The 21838-nt window shown below is 42.0% G+C and overlaps 2 protein-coding genes across 7 annotated transcripts in view; one reads left to right on the top strand and one right to left on the bottom strand.

The window, feature by feature from the left end:
- Positions 1–310: 310 nt before the first annotated feature.
- Positions 311–21062, top strand: phactr1 (phosphatase and actin regulator 1). 2 transcript variants are annotated; one of them, XM_054789387.1, is made up of 13 exons: positions 312–540; positions 6043–6207; positions 8570–8650; positions 10956–11078; positions 11413–11616; positions 11705–11966; positions 12866–13056; positions 13809–13965; positions 14880–14935; positions 15030–15091; positions 16572–16712; positions 16794–16870; positions 18080–21061. In XM_054789387.1, exons 1-13 carry the CDS (start codon positions 429–431, stop codon positions 18093–18095), a joined length of 1647 nt encoding a protein of 548 aa, XP_054645362.1. In that variant the 5' UTR covers positions 312–428; the 3' UTR covers positions 18096–21061. The 2 variants fall into 2 exon arrangements, with proteins under 2 accessions (XP_054645363.1, XP_054645362.1); XM_054789388.1 differs by lacking the exon at positions 8570–8650 and having other exon boundaries at positions 311–540; positions 18080–21062.
- tbc1d7 (TBC1 domain family, member 7) overlaps positions 2888–21838 on the bottom strand; it is a 28734-nt gene continuing 9783 nt past the window's right edge. For 3 of the 5 annotated variants that reach the window (XM_054789397.1, XM_054789395.1, XM_054789396.1), the window contains exons 8-9: positions 20848–20977; positions 18650–20752 (exon numbers count right to left, since the gene is read on the bottom strand). In XM_054789397.1, coding sequence (XP_054645372.1) covers positions 20666–20752; positions 20848–20977 — 217 coding nt within the window. In that variant the 3' untranslated portion in view covers positions 18650–20665. Of the gene's footprint in view, positions 6680–13684; positions 14494–14579; positions 14738–14853; positions 14953–18649; positions 20753–20847; positions 20978–21838 lie in introns of those variants that run through there. The other 2 variants (XR_008572676.1, XR_008572675.1) reach the window with 2 other exon arrangements.

Raw genomic sequence — 21838 nt, 5'->3', positions numbered from 1 at the left:
ATAGGAAGTAGTGTATGGGCAAATATTCCCAATTCAGCTGGTTCCATGCTAAAAAGACAGAATGCTAACCTGTAATTAACGTGAAAGATGCTTTTAAAAAAGTAGATCAATTGGCGCAGAACTCCAACGCAATAATGGGAGTGACCTACATGACAATTACCGCTTGGATTTCAAAATGCTTTACCAACCATTAATCAACAGACCATGATTACATTGCATTGAAAATGAGCAGCTGAAGCTCAGTTTGCAGGGAAGTTGTACAGATCTTCAGGCATCCTCTTTATCCTTTCCTCCTCCCCCCATCACCCTTACAACTCCCCCCCACCACCTCCTGCGTCGTCAGCCCGGGTGAGCGCTCGCGTGGCTGCAGCGCCGAGTCTCAGACACGCCGTTCGTAGCTGGACGCTGCCTGGCTGGCGGCGCTGGACATGGCGGAAGCGGCCCCGCAAGAGGAGGACCGCAGACCGATCCGGAGAGTCCGTTCCAAGAGTGACACACCTTACATCAATGAAGCGAGGATCTCTTTGCACCTGGAGACAGGTAGGGGTGCCTGGCAGCGACACATGATGCCTGCACACCTCCACATGTGGTGGCGGTGGTGGCTGGTGGTTTGCACTTGCTGTTTCTTGGAGACGCCGTATAGTAAAAGGAATCGCACGGTCAGCAATGGCAGGCCGAGACATCAGCGTGACTCTGGGGTTTTATGTTGCAGGTCTGACGGTACCCATGATGCTCAGCTTGGAGAATGCTAACCTCACTATGACTCATGCACGGTGAAATGAGCGAGGGAGAAATCGCCACATAGGCTGGCTTTATTATAATGAGTGGAGGGATTGACAATAAAGCAGGCTCTATGGGTGACGCTGTGTCATGTTGTGTCAACTAATCGCCGCATTGAGAGAAAGTGAGGCGTAGATTACAAATCCTGTGAATTTAACGATGCACGGGCTGTCTGTGCGAAACGTTTTCATTGTTGCCATGGTCACGACGAAACACTCACAAAGGCTGCACGGCTAAAGCACTGCTCATTGTCCATTTTTACATCGATATGAGTTCGCCCTCTTGCTCAGCATTGCAATTATCATTTTCGCCTATTAAGGCTTAACGCGTCAGTGCGGAGCTGTCCATTGTTCATTGGTGCTGAACCCAAATTGATACAAAACGTGTGTTTTTTTTCCCCCCCTTCTTTTTTTTCCACTAACGCCGCACTGCATCCGAAAACCATGTCATGGACCCTTCCCCAAAATGTGACAAATCCCAATCACATGGTGTGCATGGACGGCTAGTCATGGTTAGACTTGCACTTTCTACATTCCAGGCACTGCATCCGTATTAGTAATATTACATTAATGGTATGAAAGCTGGATGTTCTCACATGCTTGCTCTGCAACTGCCACCAACTCAACCTGCCTTTTGCTTATGGAAGTTTATGATGCACTCTAGTCACACTGGCTCAGATGTCCCCACCAATTTTCTACTTAAACACAGCACCTCCTTCTCAAAAGGATCAAACTAAAACGTGTCAAGCATTGTTGAAGGATGGGGCTAGGCAAACGGTGCTGCCCCTTACTACTAGCTGAAACCGAGTAGGCAGCTACATTCATTATTTTATTCAAATGACTCAATGCTTTTTTTGGATTCTTCTGCATTAGCTATTCCTCAAAAATTACTACACAATAGTGGGATTGCACATCCTGACACCTACTCCTTGGGTTCACAGCTATTTCATGTCGGAGGGTTCAGATGTTGATTTTTTTTTTGCATAATTCCATCCCCCTCTTTTTTTGTTTTCCCTAAAGTCCACGTATAATCTTATGTGCATGCATGGGTGCAGCTGTACATGTGGTCGTGTTCTTTGTACCAAGGTGTGTGGGATGGAGGTATGGATGCGAATAAAAGGTTTAGTAAACAAGAGTTTGTCACAGTTGCTTTGGCCAGATGGCTGATGACCCCCACTTGTGAGATGATATTTGTTGCTTTTGGTGTTGTCTCATCACTTTGGTACTGGTTGGAATGCTCCAAGATGATTTACACTCTTTAACCACAACATTAAGAACATCTACAGTGTATAGTGTGAGTGGGACCAATAATATCTCTTTTGCTTGGAATTCAGTGTGGTCTGAATTCATCATTTTTAAAAGCAACAATTAGCTGTACATGACTTTCCTTACAAAGTGCGTGGTTATTGTATCGTAACTACAGTATACCACTTGCCTTTCAATTTGAAAAGATATAAGCCAACTTGTATGTTAAATAGATCAATCCATGAAATTATCATCATGAGCGATGGTGGAAATACAACATGACACTATATATTGAATTAACTTTTAAAAGTTATGCAGAGCAGATGAAAATGATAGTTAACAAATAATATCGTCATTAATATTTGTGATGTTCGTAAATTATGTGTGTGGGTTCTCGGTATGGTTTACTCTTGGCCGATGCAGTGGCTTGACCTATACTGTAAGTGTAACAAGTGTCATAATGCATGGAGTTAAGTAAATGCGTTAACCAACCAACACCTTATGTTTATTGTGTACGGCGCAGTATTGTTCACTCTCTTAGACTTATCCATGACTCTATCCTGAAATCAGTCACCCTGAAATCAATTTATTGTATTTATTCGCGGGCCGCGAGTTGTCTTGATGCCCTAGATGAAAACCGCACTCCTCTTTTCCCACAGAACACCTGGATAAGTCAGACTGAAGGCTATTGGAGAACCTGTGAGTCAGAATGCATGGCCGCATAAAGGATCTCCTGGTATTCAGCCGCTTGACATACACAGAAAAGGCTGCTATTTTGCATTTTGTACATTTTTATTTTAAGCATAAAACCCTTTACTTAATCTGAAATTCTAACATATATTGCTATGATAACGTATGATAATCGCAGGTTTTATGTTGGTCCATACGATAATACAATACATCTCATTGTTAGTTGGTTTTGGTTAGTTTATTTGTTCCGGATATGCTCAACACGTTACATGAAGGAACATCATATAGTAATTACACATGCACAATTCATTGTCTGAAAAGGAGTAGGAAGAAGATCTTCTTTAACCTTACCTTTTCTCCATGTATGTTCCTAATAATCCATTGCTTGTATTATCCAGTAAATCAAGGTCAGCTCAGTTGGATATTTTTCCCAGAGCCTCCCAGAGACACAGACATTGGCACATTCTCAATGAAGCAGGGAGCGCTCTAAAGAAGACCTAAACAAAAGACTGAGTCACAGAATACTTAAATGTGAGGAAACTGGAGAGTTTGAAGAGGAAAGTGGGGAAAAATGCAGGTTGAAAATATAAAGACTGGCCCTCTCTGTAAGGAAATCATTGGCTGTATAATATGGTGGGAGTTACACATTAGAAACACCCCACCCCTTTTCTCTAAGTACAATAGAAGTAATACATTTAGCTCTCACGCACATACATGGACACTGTTCTATCTTGCATATATTGTTATTGACATATATTAAATAGGCCTAGAAGAAATTAACAAGGGGGAAGGAGCACTTCCATTATGTTGCTGCTTCCCACCAAAAACACACAAAACCCTCACTCATCCTCTCTGGCATGTGGATTCTTCCATTCAGCTCAGACAAAATAGTCATTGTACTCAGAGACAACACTAGAGCCAAGTAAAGTGTTTAACCCACGGTGATACACAATATAGTGGGTCAATTTGGAGGATAACATTGTTTCTAGTATCGCTATACTGGTAATTGGTGCTCATGCTGGCTCTATTGCGGAATGAAACTGATTTTATCTTTAATTTGTTGTATCAGCACTCTTTTTTTAATCTTGCCTTTGTATTTTCATCTGGAGGTAATTAGGTTATGGCCAAGCAAACATTGCACAAAATCCTCTCAAAGATCCACTCAAAGTTTTTGCCTTGGCCACCGCCAAAGCCGCAAACTGCTTGGTCTGCCGGTACCTGTCAGCTCCATCTAGAGTCCTATGGGCCAAAAAAGCCCAACAGGACTCCTTCTTCAGCTTAACGGCATCCCTCACCGCTGGATGAAGGATTCTGGCAGGTCCGGCAGGTATTCTGAACTGCTATTTGGCGCACAACTGCAAATAACTGTCAGGACCCGTCGGGGCAGGGGGCATTCGTCCCAATCACGCCGCTCCGGGCCTCACTGTCGCTGCCAACATGAGCGTTGATATCCCCTATCAGAACAAGGGAATCCCGTTCAAAAATGGCCTCTGGGCCACAAGTGCAATAGACCGGTGCAAGAGCTTGTAGCCCTGCTCCCCATCTCTACAGAACAATGCTGACACACTGCGTTTGTCTTATCCGCTTGTCTTTGTCCATTTATGCATTTCACTGGGAAGACCAAGTACTCCTGAACAGGAGACTTTATTCACAGAAGAGGGTTTTTAAGCTGTGGCTCCCCCTTGGCACTATCGCTAGCGAAGAGCAAAAAATAACGAGCTGCCCAGAAACGTAATACGATTCTTTTCATCAAGAGAGAGGAAATATGATCTTAAGAAAAAAATTGACTTAAAACACGTATACGCCCACACATCACTAAAAACCTTCAGCGTATCTGTATGTGGAATCAAAGTACGGAGCAGATTGACTGAAGAACTCAAACGATGCACTAAAATGACCCAATTTGCACCCAAACTTAATGTTTTTACATTAAGTTGTGTTCTGAAGCATTTCTCCCATCAGGTTGCTGTTTAGGTGAGGGTCGCCTATCAAGACAGAAGTGATGAAAACAGGAAGGAGAATAGGGGGTGACTCAAACGCTTGTGATAGGCCAACTGTCATTCACGCATTTTCAGGGACGTATACACACACACAAGCACTCTCCCACAGGCGCTGCTGTTGTGTCACGTTGTATTAATCCAACACATGCTGAGCTCGGTCAAAGCAAGGAGGATGAAGAGGTACATAGCTGAATGGATGTGAGAGAGCTAGAAATAAACTGCTGAAAGAACAAAAGCCCTGAACATTTTGTTGCCTCTGAGCAGACGGTCATTGCTGAGCAGAGCATCAATCACATCACAGAATGTAAGTAAACAAAGCTGGCCAATATAAATAAAAACAACTCAGTCTTAAGAGTTGTGATGGAGTTCACGAGAAGCACAAGGAACAAAGACTATCACAGTCTTATTTTCATTGATTTTGAGTAAATTTAGAGCCATTCAGGCATTTACTTCCTCAAGACAGTCCAGCAAATTCTGTAACGTAAAGGCATCCTTTTGTTTTAGAGGCACATGCACTTGCGTATCATCTGCATAACAGAGGAAAGCAATTTTATGCTTTCTAAAAATGGGGCAGCAGATAAAAAAAGAGAAGAGCACAGGTCCAAGAATGGAGCCCAGTAGAACCCCACAAGTCATCTTTAAAGTCCTTATTATAGTAATTAGATAGTAGACAAATCACCGCACAAAGTACTGGACGAGAACACCCCGCCTCGAATAAGATCACTTCAAAGCTATAGGAGGAGGAAGACAACAAACACTGCTTAGATTTATATGAACTTTGAAATTCTATTCCTTCTCCTGTGCAGGAGAAATTAAATAATCACACTGCAGTGGTTCTCAATTATTTTCTGTCATGCCCCACAAAATAGCAAAACCATTCCTGTCTGGACATGCCTCCTCCTTTAGGAGGATAAATACGCTGGATCTTGCACCAAGTCTCAGACTAGAGCTGTGCTATCTAGCCTGACTAGTGTTTGTCCCACCTAGTCTTTGAGCATTAGCTGTTGCAGCCTGCTGAGAGAGGCGAAACGTCTTCTAAGACAACTCGAACAGTCCCGATTCAATGACTAGAGAATACAATGACCTGGATGAATGAGAATATTCACAGGCAATGGCCTTCAAGTAAAAAAGTATCTGTGCCAGTATCGGTTTTGGTAATAATGGTCTTGTATTGGATTGATCCCAAAATTTGTATTATTGTCTGTCCCCAGTGTCTGTACGACAAAACACAATGGATGCAATGTATTATTTGCTTGTTGTAAAAAAAACTTATTTTGTGAATGTTCTTTCCATGTTAAAGACCATGCTGTTTTCATTTTGTGTTGCAGCTGAAGAAGTGGAGAGGCTGGCAGCAATGCGTTCTGATTCACTGGTACCTGGTACACACACACCTCCAATTAGGCGAAGAAGTAAATTTGCCACCCTGGGGCGTCTCTTTAAACCCTGGAAATGGAGAAAGAAAAAGAGTGAAAAGTTCAAGCAGACCTCTGCTGGTGAGGACAAAACACACACAACATCTCCGTTCACCTCCATAATAGCTAACATAGGTAAAAAGCACAAACAATGGTCAGAAAGCACAGGTACACAATGCGCGGTGCACTAATACGTACAGTATACGACACGGTCGCAGAACCTGCAGAGATCTTTCCAAGGATTTTCTATGTATATTTTGAAATTGTTAGTTGTAGGTGAAATGGAAATTCCATGGTTGCAATTGTTTCACTATTAAGCTATACTGATAATAAAATGAACATTTTCAATGATTTATTCCTTGATAGTGGCGGAAGAAAGGACACAAAAACCTGAGACGAATATCATGGTTTTAATAAATGTCTGTGATATTAACTGTAATTGCATCCTGTAAAATGATTTGCAGTGAAAGCCAGTGAAAGTTTTGAGTGCATCTTAACTTTAAACTTCGACTTCCTTGTCAGGTTTTCACTCAGCAGGTTCGGAAAAGGTATCCTATCAAAAAACAGGCAGGACAATAAAAATGCAAACACTTTCTTTTGTATAACTGTAGGCTGCAAAGAAAAGAATGTGTACAGTATCTCAGAAAAGTGAGAAAAAGTGAGTGGCAGCACGTACACATAGAACCACAACCATTTTAGGAACCATAGAAAGCCAGATAATGCCACCGTGGCAATTTTGCTCAAGAAAACCGTTTGGTTTAACAACAATTACAATTAATCAAATGTTATTTGTTATTATTATACTGTAATATATACACAGTATGTCACAAACGTGAGTACACCCCTCACAAATATTCTGTTATAGCTTTTTCCTGGGACAGAAAAGAAACAGCACTTTGATACCCTGTAAAGTAGTCAGTGTACAGCTTGGATAACAGTGTACATTTGCTTTTCCCTCCAAATAATTCAATCACACAACCATTAATGTCTGAACCGCTGAAAACAAAAGTGAGTACACCCCAACGTTGAATTGAACTAATTGGGCCCAATTAGTTATTTTTTTTTCTCGCAAGGTTCATGTGACTCATTTGTGTTGCAAGATCTTAGGTGTGAATGGGGAGCTGGTGTGTTAAATGTGGCGTTATCACTCCACAAAACATAACTCTGCCAGGGTACAGTAGAGGCCAGCAGGCAGGTGAAGCTCCAGGATTCTGGCGACAGTGTCGTAAAGTGTGCAAAGCAGAGCAGACGGGAAAAGTAGTAGAGTCCAGTCAAAGCAGTAGAAAGCTTGTTAATTGCAAGTAACAGCTGCATGTGACTGCCAGCGATGAAGGGACGTGCCTCAGGCAGCACACATTAGCAAATAGACAAAGCCTGTCAGTTGTCCCACCAAAAGGGGAGATTCAGGAACAGTCTATAGATGGCAGCAGAAGGGAGGATGTGAGGCGACCAGGAAGTGGGTGGGTCTCACCACCAAAGAGCAAGTGAGGGAGATGACACTGACATACCTTTGTAGAGTGGCCTCAAGTGGTGATAGGCTAAAAAGAGCCTGGTAGAAACAAGGCGACACACAGTGATGGCCAATTTCATCCTACTTATGATTCCAGTAATGACCTGTCCACACCTCCAAGATGACATCACAGGGCTGGTGGATGTTACACCTTACGCCCCTCCACCTAACGCTTTAGGATGCCCCACAGTTGCTCAGTTGGATTCACATGGAAACTTGATGCTATCCCAGCTGACTTAAGAGTGTGAAGCGGGACACACCCTGGACAGATCACCAGTTATTCTCAGAATTGGCAGATAGGGACACACAACCAACCAGCATCACATTCACCCGTTACAGGTCATTTCAAGTCTTCAATTACCAGAACATACCTAGAAATGTTTTTGGACTCGGGGAGGAAGCTGCAGTACAGAAGCCACTAAAGCACAAAGTGAACATTGGGAGTCGGTGGATCGGAAGTGTCAATGCAAAGGGTATTATCACTACAGTAGTCAGTGTAGTAGTGGTGCTCAGTGGGGTTCATGTCTGAAGACACTGATAGGCCACTCTATCACCTTCAGCTTCCTCAGCAAGACAGTTGTTATCTTTGATGTGTTTGGGAACTGCCATTTGGTCCATCTCACGCTCGGCTTAAAAATGTCACAGGATGTGTAGTTCCTCAGCTATACTAGCAGTACACTGACTACTGTGAAGTATAGCCAAGTTTAATTTCTATAGTATAGTCCCTTGAGACGATATAGTGTAGTAAAAATGATTGAAGTGTGAGTGTACTTTTGTGAGATAATGCATGTATAATATATACATCCTTTCCTTTCAGCCTAAAATATTAAATTTGTAAGACGGATTTGTGATAAATGATAATGAACAACCCTCTGAAGCAGCAAACAGATTACTCAGCTAACTCAACACACTAACTGCCATCTTATTGCTCAGTGCTGGAAAGGAAAATGTCCACACGACAAAGCAGAGAAGAGCTCATCAAGAAAGGAGTGCTGAAGGAAGTTTACGAGAAAGGTCAGTCTTCATCATGTACAAACATCAAATTTACTAACATAGTTGAATATCACGGGTCCAGTTCTGTTACTGCAGTCAAAAAACTCTACATACTGTTCATAGGTGATGCCTTCACAGTATGGTTTGGGTCAATTTTGACCAAGAATTCCCTCATAGTAAATTCCTGTAACACTAAACTACAAATTAATTTAGAATGTCTTAACAGTCTATGCCATATTAATAAATGCATGATCAAACCTGAATGTTCCAAAGAGCAGGCAGAGTGCATTTTTTACAACACTCTACCATTACACGTATGTGCTGTTTTCTTGTATGGTACAGAACAGGGGCATGCATGGTTGACATATTGGTCTTCCACCTCGGGCCTGTACACACCAGCCAGTATTAGAAGGTCCGTGTAGGCATGTACGGTGGGTCACTACACCCATCGTCTTCCATTCTTGACCATAAAGATCGAGCTGATCCATGTTTGTCATTGCAATGACAACTTTTTCAATGGCTGGGGGGAGGAAGAACAGTGGTGTTGACAAAAAGACAGCAGCACAGAATATGGCCAGTCTTGTTGGTTTTGTAGTTTTTAAACCACAGTGTATACATTTTTTTCCAGCTTCCTGGTTATTCACTTCTTGGACATAATATTGGCGACGAGGATAGAGCTTTCTTTCTCACCTCTGCCTTTGTTCATCGCTCTGCCTGGCCAGCCACCAATCCTGTGGTACCGCTGGCATGGATCATTTGAGACATTTGGACACACTGCTACCTTCTCTGTGTGCTATGGCTCCACAACCCTCCCAGTGTTCCTCTGTCAAGTGTCTCACCACTATTCCATCCTGATGGGCTTTGATCTGTTTTGCGCTCTGCGCTTCTCCTTTACAGACAATACGGGCTCCACCATACTGACTGTGGCCATGCCATGGCTGTGCGGCTGGCCGTCGCTCTTCACCATGCTGGACCACCTCACCACCTGCAATCACCGGTCGCTCTTTGACCCAGCCGTGTCCTCAGTTATTCAACCTTTGCACCAACTGCCCACCGCCTTCCGTGAGGACATCACGGCCGAGCTGCAGAAGCTTCTGCCATTATTGAGTTAGTTGACAAGTCACCCTGGATTTCCAACCTGCTGGTGGCAGAAACAAAACTGGTGGCCTGCGGCCCTGTGTCGACCTCAGGCAGGCAAATAGAGCAGTGATCCTAGACAAATACCTATTAGCCACAACACATGAGATGTCCACTAAATTCCACGGCTCTACGGTCTTCTCCAAGCTGCTCCCCCACCAAGGCTACCTGCATCCAGACAGTTGCAACCTCACTTCTTTTGTGACCCACCTGGGGTTTTTTCTTTATACCCCACCTCTCATGCTGAAACTACGTCTGTGGCAAGGGTTCTGTGCACTGTATCCCCTGCACTTTGAGGGGACGATTTTACATGAGGCCATCAATAGAGACATGGAGACTCTGGTAAAGGACTATGCCTCATCAGGGTAAGGCTAGCTCGTCCCCATCTTCACCTTTGCAGGCCCTGCCATGGCCATCGGCACCATGGCCCCACATCCAACTGGACATGTGTGGGCAGCTCCACTGCATGCCTGAGCAGCAGCACTTCTTCCTGGTGGCCTACGACCAGCCCGACGGGTCAGCACTTCCTCTCCTCTTGGTTTGCACGTTGGGGTGTGCCTGACAGCATCAGGACAGACAGTGCTGCGGACTCATAATTGTGATGTGTTTTGCCGCAAAGCGCTATGTTTAGCGCATGTGTGTAATGCATCAGATGGAAATAAAAGTCATGTGAGCACACGGTCATTGTCGGTTTGTTCTTGAACATAACCACATTGCTCCCATCCTCCTACAGCTCCACTGGCTGCCCGTCCATCACCATAGACAATACAAACTCCTCTTCACCTACAAAGCCCTCAATAACCTTTGCCCCCGAGCGCCATTTCTGAGGAGTCAACTCCAACCTCCTGACTCACATCACTAAAATGAGAGGTCGAACCTTGGGACCAAACTGTCGCTGCCAGCAGAAACTCAAGACTCAACTCAAATAACTTGTCATAACCCGATAAAACATGTAAATAAATCTGTGCTCTGGGTAAAAAGATATTAAATATTAGTGTTTATAAACTTGTGTATTTTGCATTAATGAAACAAACCAATATATAATCCAAAGATAAAAATGTGTTTGATGTGAAGTATTTATTACAACTTGTGACTGGCATTTTTTTTCTGTCTCTTTTCTGTCTGTTTTGATTCTCTCGCTCATCTCTCCCGGTTCACCTTGTCTTGTTCTTGTGCTGTGCTTTTGCAGACAGCTCACCCCCGTCTTCACAGGAAGAGGAGAAGCTGCAGAATGGCAGTTCTCCCGTGCTTGAATGCAGCGTGTCAGAATCCGAAGGCGCGGAGCCGATGGAAGGAGCGGTGGCAACAGGAGGTAGGCAACTAAACATCTGCAGCATTGTCTGTTGTGTCTAGCTCTTTGTCCATCCATTTTCTATACCACTGTGACGGGGAAGCTCGATGCTATCCCAGTTGACTGATGAGAATTGGGTCACACGCTGGACTGATCACTTGTCAGTTATAGGACTGGCACATAGGGACACAAAACCAATCGTATTCACAAGCACGTGGTCATTTAAAGTCTTCAATTACCAGAACATAACTTACTTGCAATGCTAATAGGCGATGGTGTGAACCATTTAACACCACTGAAGTGTTAAATAAATAAATAACACCACTGAGGAAATTCCTGTCTTTTTTCTCCTCAGGCTCACTAGAGTTTGAGATCCCCAGTGAGGGAACAAGTCAACAGAACCACACCCATAAATTAATCCAGGCTCCACCCACAAAGAAGCCTTCATTGTATTCAGGGGATGATGCTGAATCAACACTCCTCAGACGTCCTATGGTACACAAGCAACCACCTGCACTACCACCCAAACCTTTCACCAGGATACCAAATCACAGCATAGGTACAGTTGTCTTTGCAAACCCATAATGGAATGTAATAGGAATGATTTTTGTCCTTTTCATAAGCGGCTTATATTCTTCAACTTACAGATGGCACCCCGGTAAAGTTGCCGTGCATGTCGGTGAAGTTATCTCCGCCTCTACCTCCAAAGAAGCTCATGATCTCCGTACCTGCAGGGAGTATGGAACCCTCTTTACTCGCCTTCCAGAAGTGCTCTGCCCCTCCCAGCCAAGTTCCCGTCGGCGGACACCCCCTGCAATACGGGACGCTTCCTGTTCCTCTTCACCCACCAAGCCGAATCATCGAGGAACTCAACAAGACCCTGGCCCTAACCATGCAGAGGTTTGAAAGGTGAGGAACCTTCCAGAGAGCAGAGAAACCATTTTCAAGACGCGTGCACAGAGTTGTTGCTGCAATGATGTCCGGGAATCTCAACGGTCTCCCAAGGTCAACCAGTCGCTGCTAGTCCATTGCTGTTGCAAGCAACCCCCTGAGTCTTCTTTGGGGTCTGGGGCTTTTCACTTGCTTGAAGGTTAAGAAAGTTCTGGTACACTTGGAGGGGTGTTGCCGTTTGCCGTCTATTCCAGTGCAGATGGTGTCTGCTACTGCCCGCAGCACCTGAGTGCGGTGCCAACGATACCATCCATCTCCCAAGGCCTTTGAGCAGCAGCACTCGACTTCCGCCGACTTCACAAGCATATTCATGACCAATGCAAACAGGGACACAGACCTTGCGGGTGATGATGCCCTTCTCTCGACGATGCCACTCCGAATTATGATTCCTTTTTCATTTGTTCAGATTTGAGAATCAGAGTTAAACTTTTGTACACTTTCACTTTTGAACGGCCACATGCGTTTATGACTAAATAAAAAGCAGCAGCCGCAGCATTGTGTCATGTTGGGGGTAATTGCATTTCTTCCTTCAGGGTGAGAATATTTTTTGAACAGTTTGACATTTTTTTATGTATATATATTAAGTCAAGTATATGCATGCAAACCTATTAATTTAACTAGAAAGAAGATTATCGGTATTGACAGCTGTACATTGTGGTATCAGTATGAAAAAGTGGTGTAGGGCCATCCCGGGAATAAACAGAATTCAAACCGGGGGAACACTTTTGACTTTGGAGTTTCCACTGTACTTTCAGTTGCTGTGAGATTTTAAATCCTGTCATTCAGAAAACACATCTTAAGCCATCTTTAAAGGAAACTCCTAACTCCTAACCTCTTCCCTTTCCTATCAACTGCAGTTCTGTAATGCGTGCTGTTCCCACACTGATGATCGAATGTGACGACAAAGAGAATCTCCCCAACGAGGCAGATTGTGAGGATCTAACTGTTATGTATGGGGATGACGAAGAAGAGCTAGAAGAAGAGGAGGAAGAAGTGGATGAGGAGGAGGAGGAGGAAGAAGAGGAAGATGATGAAACCATGTTTATAAGTAGGTGTTTTCCTCAGATTTCATTTTGTTACATGGGCACCTGCTCACTCTCAAACACACACACACTTTTAATTAAGCGAGACACCGAGTTTGCACAGAAAGATTTTACCTATAATACAGTGCAATGTAAAGAGAGGCATGTGCATAGCATAAGGTGTACTTGCAGAGCGTAGAAAAGTCAACGTCAACTGGTGGCCTTCAGGCCACATTCGGCCCATCAAGGGCTTTCCATTTGGCGCGCAGAATAAAATGACTGAATCCAGTCCTGACACTAAATCTATTGCACAAAATGTGCATACAGCAGCTCAAGAGTGTACAAGTACACAGATCTCCAGCCAACTTGTTTTTAATATAAATCACAGCACTGGTGTAAAAATTGATGTGAAATGTAAATCAGGCCCAGTTTATAATTAAACCTCTGATTATGGATGGGTGAGGTGGTTCTAGAGTACAACTCTAGAACCACCTCACCCTTAAAATTGGACCCTTGCAAGACTCTGGACTTTAGTGGCTTGCTGCAGTACTGGTAATATGAGTCTGTCAACACTGACAACGGCTAATAAATACAAAACTAACAAATAATAAATAATAGATTACTTAGGATACCATATTAATTATATTTTACAAGAGCATCTGGCCATCACAGTGTCTGCTGAGGGTCCTTGGACAAATGTAGTCCATGACCGTTGCGTAGAAGTTCAGCTGTGTGATCAATGAATGTAGATTTCTAATTAACGACATTTTCAATGTAGGCACACTGGCCCTGAAGGTGTTACGGAAAGACTCTCTGGCCATCAAACTGAGTAACCGTCCATCGAAGAGAGAGCTGGAGGAGAAGAACATTCTACCACTGCAGTCAGATCAGGAGAGACTTGAGTCCCGACAACAAACAGCAACCAAACTCACCAGGTGGGGACACAGTCAGCAGTGACAAAAAGTCAATACCCACCTGCAAAATGTTTCAAGCATTGTTGTTGGGATTAAAGTGTAGTTGTTCTGACAAGGAAACTAAAAGCTTTCATTCATAAATGAACTAGTATTATAGTTTCTTCCTCATGCTTCATGTTTGCAAGTGTGAAAGGTTTTAAGCCACCATTAGCGTTCTTCTAAGATGTATGTGTCAGCAGTGACAGTGATTAGGTTTTACAGATGCGTCATCCTTCAACTGTAAATTGACATATACAGTTGGTTGTTTTCCTTGTTTCCTTGGCATCATTGTCTACATTATAGATTAATGTACATTTTTTCACAACTTTTTAACAGCATATATTATTAACTCGGGCCCAAATTACCTTAATTTGTCATCACTGTCATTTCTCCTTTGCAAACCTCCAAGATGTCCATTCTTTCAAAAGGCAGCATAAGTAGTGTTTCCTCTTCAATTCCTTTTTGGTTGCCATCTTGTTTTACACTTCTATTAAATTTCTTGGCTATCTACTATTAAACACCAAAACAAGAGAACCAAGTCAATGTATAGAATAATGCAAACATTAGAAAGCATCACCTTGAACTTTGTAGCTTACAAAATATGGTGACATGGGTTTGCACAGTGTTGGAGTGGTTAGCATGTTGGCCTCACAGTCAGGAGATCGAGGGTTTGACTCTCTGTTTGGGCATCTCAGTGTGGAGTTTGGATGATCTCTCCATGAATGCATGGCTTAACCACCATACGCTAATCACCCTAATGAGGACAAGCAGTAATAGAAAATGCATGGATGGGTTAAGGTGATCCGATCACACTGCCTTATTCAGAGCACTGTGTCAGTTAGGTTGACCATGAAAACAACTTGCTTGGACCTCAGATACAAATGTACTCTTTCCAGACGGCTGAGTCAACGTCCAACTGCAGAGGAACTGGAACAAAGGAACATCCTGAAACGTACGTAACTTTGGATGCTAAAAATAGAATGAAAAAGACAACAACAAAAAAAATCGTAATTATGTGAGATCAGACTTTTTCTTGTCCCGTTTAGCACGAAATGATTTTGAGGAGCAAGAAGAGAAGAGGGAGATCAAGAGACATTTATCCAAAAAGGTAAGACAGATGATACAAACGTTTTAATGTTCTTTACTGTAATAGCATTGTTTAATAAACCACTGATCTAAAAACTAAATAAAACTAAAATAAATTAAAACTAACCATGCTTTGATGGTCAGACATGTCGTGGAGAGGAATTACTGACTGATCTTATCTTTACAAGTGGCATTTACAGGTACTGCTGGAATCAATTTGTCTGTCAGCAGGCAGCATCTGAAAAAAATCTTTGTTCTTGCTGTTTATGAAATTACTAGTCAACATTGCACATCCTAATGTGCCTGCAAAGGACAAACAGCACAAATTTTGTTAAGCATTATTTTATGCATTTTATTTTTACGCATCCTGTTACACGTGAAGTGTATTTTGAAAAGATGTCGGAAGAACAACACTGAGCTAATTGACGAACATGGCGCTACAATACCCCCCTGTATATAACTGATATTTAACTATACCGTTGTGTTTCGTTTATAGCGGTTAATTGGTTACAGACCCGACCGCGTTAAATTAATTTCCGCTATATAGAGTTCAATGTTAATAAATTGAATACTTTCTTAGTAAGGGCATAGAAAACCTGTTTGACTTTGAAAATATGTTTTTTTTTACACTTCTGTTATTCATTGTTTACACCACATTGCAACTCTTATGCTGCAGGGACTTAGGACGACCTCTAGCTAGCAAGCTGTCTCAAATGTATTTCTTCTAAATTTAAGAAGCCAAAAACTTACCACTTCCACACAGTTTGGGAGGAGAATTTATCTCTATATTTTTAACTCTACCATGATGGACATGCTATGGCTGATAGCTGACAGCGACCCACCCCCCACTTGGTCTCCTAAGTCCAGTTCTGGTCAGATTTCTGTGATGAAGAACGGAGTTCCGCTTCATTGCTGGGGACAATTAAGTAAAGACGTTGGCTTTTCAAAACAATATGCAAATTCCTTACTTAATTGTCCCCAGCAACTAAGCAGAACTACGTTCTTCATCACAGAAATATGACCAGAACTGGACTTAGGAGACCGAGTGGGGGGTAAGTCGCTGTTGAATTATAATGCTGATGGGGATGTCATACAACTTCATGTCAAAAAATCGGAACTATCCCTTTAAGGTAATGTAATGTAATGTAAGGTCTCAATATTTTGTGTCATTACTGCCACAACGTTAACTGCAATATTGCGAGGGACGACTGTGTTGCTCATATGGTTCTGAGCAGCCAGATCCTTTACTATTAAATAGTAAGTTGCATTGCTCAAAGAGAAACCAAACACACTCCTAATGTTGTGTCTGACTTTTGAGGTACCAGAAAATTTTGGTTAAATTCCAAACTGTATCACTTTTTAGGTGTTCAGCTTTGGAGATTCCATTGTATTTACTATTGAATAATAACTTCCTTATCAACAATATCTATAATCTAGCTAAAAATGTGAATTGAGCTAGTTTGTGTTTATGGCTCACACTCAGCCCTTCCTCCCACCTCTAGCTCAGCCAGAGGCCCACAGTGGAGGAGCTGAGGGAAGCAAAGATCCTCATCCGGTTTAGTGACTACGTGGAGGTCGCAGAGGCTCAGGACTACGACAGGAGAGCCGACAAGCCCTGGACTAGACTAACAGCTGTGGACAAGGTTCCTGCATAAAGACTTAAACATTCTTTCCTTAACATAAACACTTTATTAACTAATCTTTGTCTTTTTATGTCATTCCAGGCTGCCATAAGGAAAGAACTGAATGAGTTTAAAAGCACAGAGATGGAGGTGCATGAGTCGAGTCGTCACTTGACCAGGTAAGAGTAAAACTACATGATGTTTGCAAACAAAATACACACATGCAGTGATCTACCACACCAAACTCCACTTCAAAACTTCCTCTTACTTTGTTTATATGTGGATGCTTATGCCACAAACAAAAATCCAGCCATATTTAATTGGATAATAACATACGTTGCATATTTCAGTATTTGTCTTATTTTGCACAAATGGTGTTTATTTGCGAAATGCATCCAGTGACATCACAGTAAACACAAGCATAATATGTTGATTCATTACACAAAAGGTGTGCCCTGACAGTTTGAGGGAAGAGCTGCTGCATGCTGGTATCGGTTGATATCAGCATCGGATATTAATTGCTGGACAACAAACGTATATCAAGAAATCCAGTATCGAGCATCTCTACTGTTAGTGGTTTTCTTTGGAAAAAAAAAAACCCACATTTTTAAGGAAAATACATTGAATATTCTTCAATGGCCAAGTCCGTGGTCTGCTCTTAAGCCAACAAAACAGTCTTTTCACTGACTGAAAACAAAAGTCCTGGCAAAAAGAAAGAATGTCAAATGTCTAAATACCTTTGAGCCCCCAAATATGGCTGTATTCTAAATAGGAGGACTAGCAGTCGGTGCATGTACACAAGGGGTTTTCTTACAAAGTGACATGCCTATCCTCAGTGCAAATGCAATTATACACTCAAATGAATAAGTGTAAGTGTGCATATTGAGAGAGAGTCGAATGCACAAGTGTGAAAAGTACAGCAAAAAGCAGTATGCTGTCAGTACCCGGGTGTTGCACTCAAAACCACCCAAAATGATGAGTATTCAGTGACTGATCGTTGCCGTCCTTAATAGTCGCCATCTTGGCTACGTAGCGGAAGGGGAAGAATTAACTTAAAATAATTGCGGCTGAGGAGCAACCTGCAGCAGTGAAAGTACTGAACAGAAGAACAAGCAAGTAAACATTACAATTGTCATTTCCAGTAAGCGACAGTTATCTAATTGGTCAAAATCTGCATGCTCAAGAACTCAGTGCATACTATTACCAGTAGTATCTGTTTCAGTGTACTGACGGAAGTATTCAATTTGAGACAGCCCTGTCCTAGCACACATTTCTGCAGGTCCATGTGAATGGGGATCTCGTCTGTATATTGCACTTCTTAAAAAGCTTTTTTTGTTGTTGTTGCAGTTTGTTGCATATATATTCTAATGCTCTCATTTCTTCTGCAGGTTCCATAGGCCATAAATTGAAGTGGGAGCTTGGTTGTATTTCTATTCCTATACAAGTGAACACTGTCCAGACTGCTCCGATGCTGCCCTTCTACTGCGGAGCATCTCTCTGGTGATGGCATACCACAGGCAGGCTGCCAAAAGACTATTAAACCTGTCATCTCTGGATTGGCATCTTTTGTCAGATTTGGAAAAAAAAAAAAAAGTTTTTTATGATAGTGTACTTTGCACTTTTGTTTCTGAACAGGTTATTTGAAGTCAATCAGTGCCAATTTTGTTGAGTTTGAGGAGGAAGGCTGAACTTGAAAACATGAATTAAAAATCGATATACTGTATATCAATTATGGCCATGTTGGGCATCTGGCTTTTAAGTCAGTGTGTCTTATGGTTTTGTTCAGGTCACAAAAGTATTTAAACTAACCCCGAGATAATTCTTTTCTAGCAAGTGTTACAATTGCACTGTGTTGGGAATTGGGTACTGGACACAAAAGGTGTATAGTGAAACTCCATTTGACTATTGTGACCTGTATTATTAAGTACAAGGGCAAAATTAATCAATGAACAGAGCAATAATGTCAGACTCTCCTTTATTTGTTCATATGTCAATACAGTGGTACCTCGGTTAACGTCCGCCCCGGTTAGCGTGTTTTTGGGTTAGCATCCCAAGTTTTTGCTCAAATTTGGCCTTCGCTTGCATTCACCTGCTTGTTTAGAGTCTAAAATACCGTCCGGTTTGTTTGCGCCACCATCTTGGATCACGTCCCAAGATGAAATCTTGCAATACTTTATATCAGAGTTGTAGAAAGATACACAATATAACAAATACATGGACCGCACAAAAGAAAAAGGCAATGGACCGTACCAAGACAAGGGTGCAAGACCTCAAAATTTTACAGCTTAAAAGAGAAGACCGTTATCATTTCAAAGGTATGTAAATGTGACAGAGTGGCTTCGTCATCGGCTGCAGTGCACGCACATCTACTCTGGTTCCCGTGTAACAGTCTATCAACCCGGCGGTGCTTCGAGGGTGACATTTTGTGTTTCTGCCTGTCTCATTTTTACATCCATGGCACTCATTTGTGGTTCCAACAAAAATCATAAGCATTCAAACTTACAGTAGCACGTTCACGGCAGCCGGAAGCTGCCCAGGTAAAAAAAAAAAATGGGTAAAAGTTAAATGCTAAATGCTCAGTTGTCCATTTATTTGTCATATGTAATTAATTTTGAATCATTTTCTACATGTGAAACTACAATTATCGTCTATAAAAAGATGTTTTTTTATTCACATTTTTGGTTAAACGGATTAATTGGACTGACATTATTTTCTATGGGAAAATTTGCTTTGGTTGGATTCCGTTTTGGTTTGAGTCGGACCTTCTGGAACGGACTATGACGTTAACCAAGGCACCAATATAATCTCTTTGCAGATTCTAGTTTCCCCAATAACCAAAGCAAAGTTTGAATGCATCTCAGAATGTTGGCTGTTCACAGTTCAGTAACCCTCTGGTTCACTGTGCCTCTACAGCCACGTTTACAGGGATTACACTTTATCCATGCTTCATTTCATACACTATTTGTAGACACATAATTATGTCAATGATCAATATGAAACACTTATTGATATGATTTTACACGTTAGAAACATAGTAGTTCAACACTTTTGTCTTTGTTTCTAAAACCAAGAAGCTGAAGTAGAATACTCCAGTAAGTAGCACCAACAGTAGCCAAACTATTACACAAAACATTTTTTTTTTTAATTTATTAACCATTAGCACGTAACCAGTTAAAGGCAGAAAGTGGAGGCAGAAAGTGAGGGGGCTGAAGCCTCCCCTCTGAACCTGACCAATCACAACAGAGTAAGCATGGTGGCTGCAGTAAGGTGCTGAATCAGAGTATGTCAGCCAAGAGGAGAAGTGTGTAAATTAACCGCGTACGCAACTTGAGATTTATGGAGTATTTTATTAAAAAGAAACTTACTATAGTGCCCTGCTGAGATCCAGTACCATTTTAAAAGTTCCTGAAAAGAGGACATGCTAGGGTCCCTTTAAAGCTTAAGAAAAATAACTGCCTATTGTTTGCAAATTTTGAAAACCAATCACCAATTTGCCAGAATATGCTGTTTTCATATTTTTATTAAGTGTATATCGTTTACAGTCAATTTATAATCGTTCATCACTTGGGATTTCATTAAATAAGAATGGATTGGATGTTTTAGTGTATGAACGTGTGCGAGTGTGTGTGTATGCACAATCGTAAGTGATTCTACTTTGTTTGCATGTACAGAATTCCACTTGTAAATAAAGAAAGTAAATGACTTTTCAAATGTTTTTGCAAAGAAGAACAAATGCATGTGGGTAACAGTTTTGTCTGCTTGTCTTTTTCCAAACACTCACACTTACCTCTCTCCTCTGAGACATGTCTGCTTCTGTAGTTGCTCCCAATGTTCAAGTCTGCTAAAAATGATTCCTCATTTTATCCAACAATACTTTTTGTTCACTTATGCACTGTCCAGTTGGGACTCTCTTATCAGAGTCAAGTGAACTGCTGGTGCATCATGGGAAGGCAACAACCGGATTTCCTTACAGGCTACATGGCATGCATTGGTGTGCCACAATATTTGTGCCATAGGTCAATTGCTTTAGTCACGATTGCATCTGTGTTCTCCTGCGGCATCTGTATGGGAAACACATCGTGAGGACATAAAGACCAACAATATGTAACTAACTTGGTTGAATTGTTCATTTTTGAGAATAGTGCAGTTTACTTACATTGCTCAGAAACTTGGCCACCCCTTCTGGTCGGCTGATTCCCAGCAGAATAATTTTGTAGCTGAGCAGTATTTCCAGGGCAACAAACACCAGGATCTTACAGGAGCCACTGATCACCTTGTCCCACACTCTGGAAAATGTATTCATGTACTGTATATCAGCTGCTATTTGTTGATGAACGCATTAACATCAATGCTCCATTTGTCTTCAGAAAATACAACAAAACCAACATTTTTTATGTAATAAAAATAGTGGTACAACTTGGTCATGTCAAAATAGGAATTACAGTAAAACACTTAACAAAAACCTCTATGGAAATTATTATTATTAATATTATTATATCATTTATTATTAGGTGATACCAAAGAGGTAAGTTTTTGTCACATGTGACCACACATTCCACCAAGCCTTCTGTGAATCATTCAAGTTTTCCACTTCAGACAGACCTGTACATGTGGCCCCTTGTGCAATAGGACCTTGCAGGCACTCCAGTAAATAAATCCATTACGGTGGAGTGTGCAACCAATACACTTGGTTACACACCTATTATGTGAGGTCTTTCAAACCTCAAACCTTTTCTCACATCTCACTATTGGGAGGTGCTCCAATTGTCTTTGATGTAGGGGACAGCCCGTCTCCCTCTAAAAGCACCTGCGGGGGTACATTACCGGCATTGTTGTTTTCTTCCCTGTGAAGATCACAGCTGTTCCCCAGCAAACCTGACGCTGGGTATTCACTTTACCACACTCAGCGAACCGCCATAGTCACTGAGAATGAGTATCTGATGTTGGCCTTGATTTTTTTCCTTTTAATTAGTTGAGTGCATTCTCCATAAACAAGGTAAAGATAGCACCTTGTGATGTGCTTAACCTACTGGCAGTAGAATCAGCCAATGGTTTGCTGGCTAGTAATGGCATCCACTGCTTCCTCTAAGAGGGTGGTGGTAGGTGGAGGAGGTAGTCTCTTGTCATCCCCCACACGTATTTTTGCC

This window comes from Dunckerocampus dactyliophorus, chromosome 10 (assembly GCF_027744805.1).
Source record: "Dunckerocampus dactyliophorus isolate RoL2022-P2 chromosome 10, RoL_Ddac_1.1, whole genome shotgun sequence".
NCBI lineage: Eukaryota > Metazoa > Chordata > Actinopteri > Syngnathiformes > Syngnathidae > Dunckerocampus > Dunckerocampus dactyliophorus.
The sequence above is the reverse complement of the archived record's forward strand: the minus strand, read 5'-3'. Positions and strand labels throughout refer to the sequence as shown.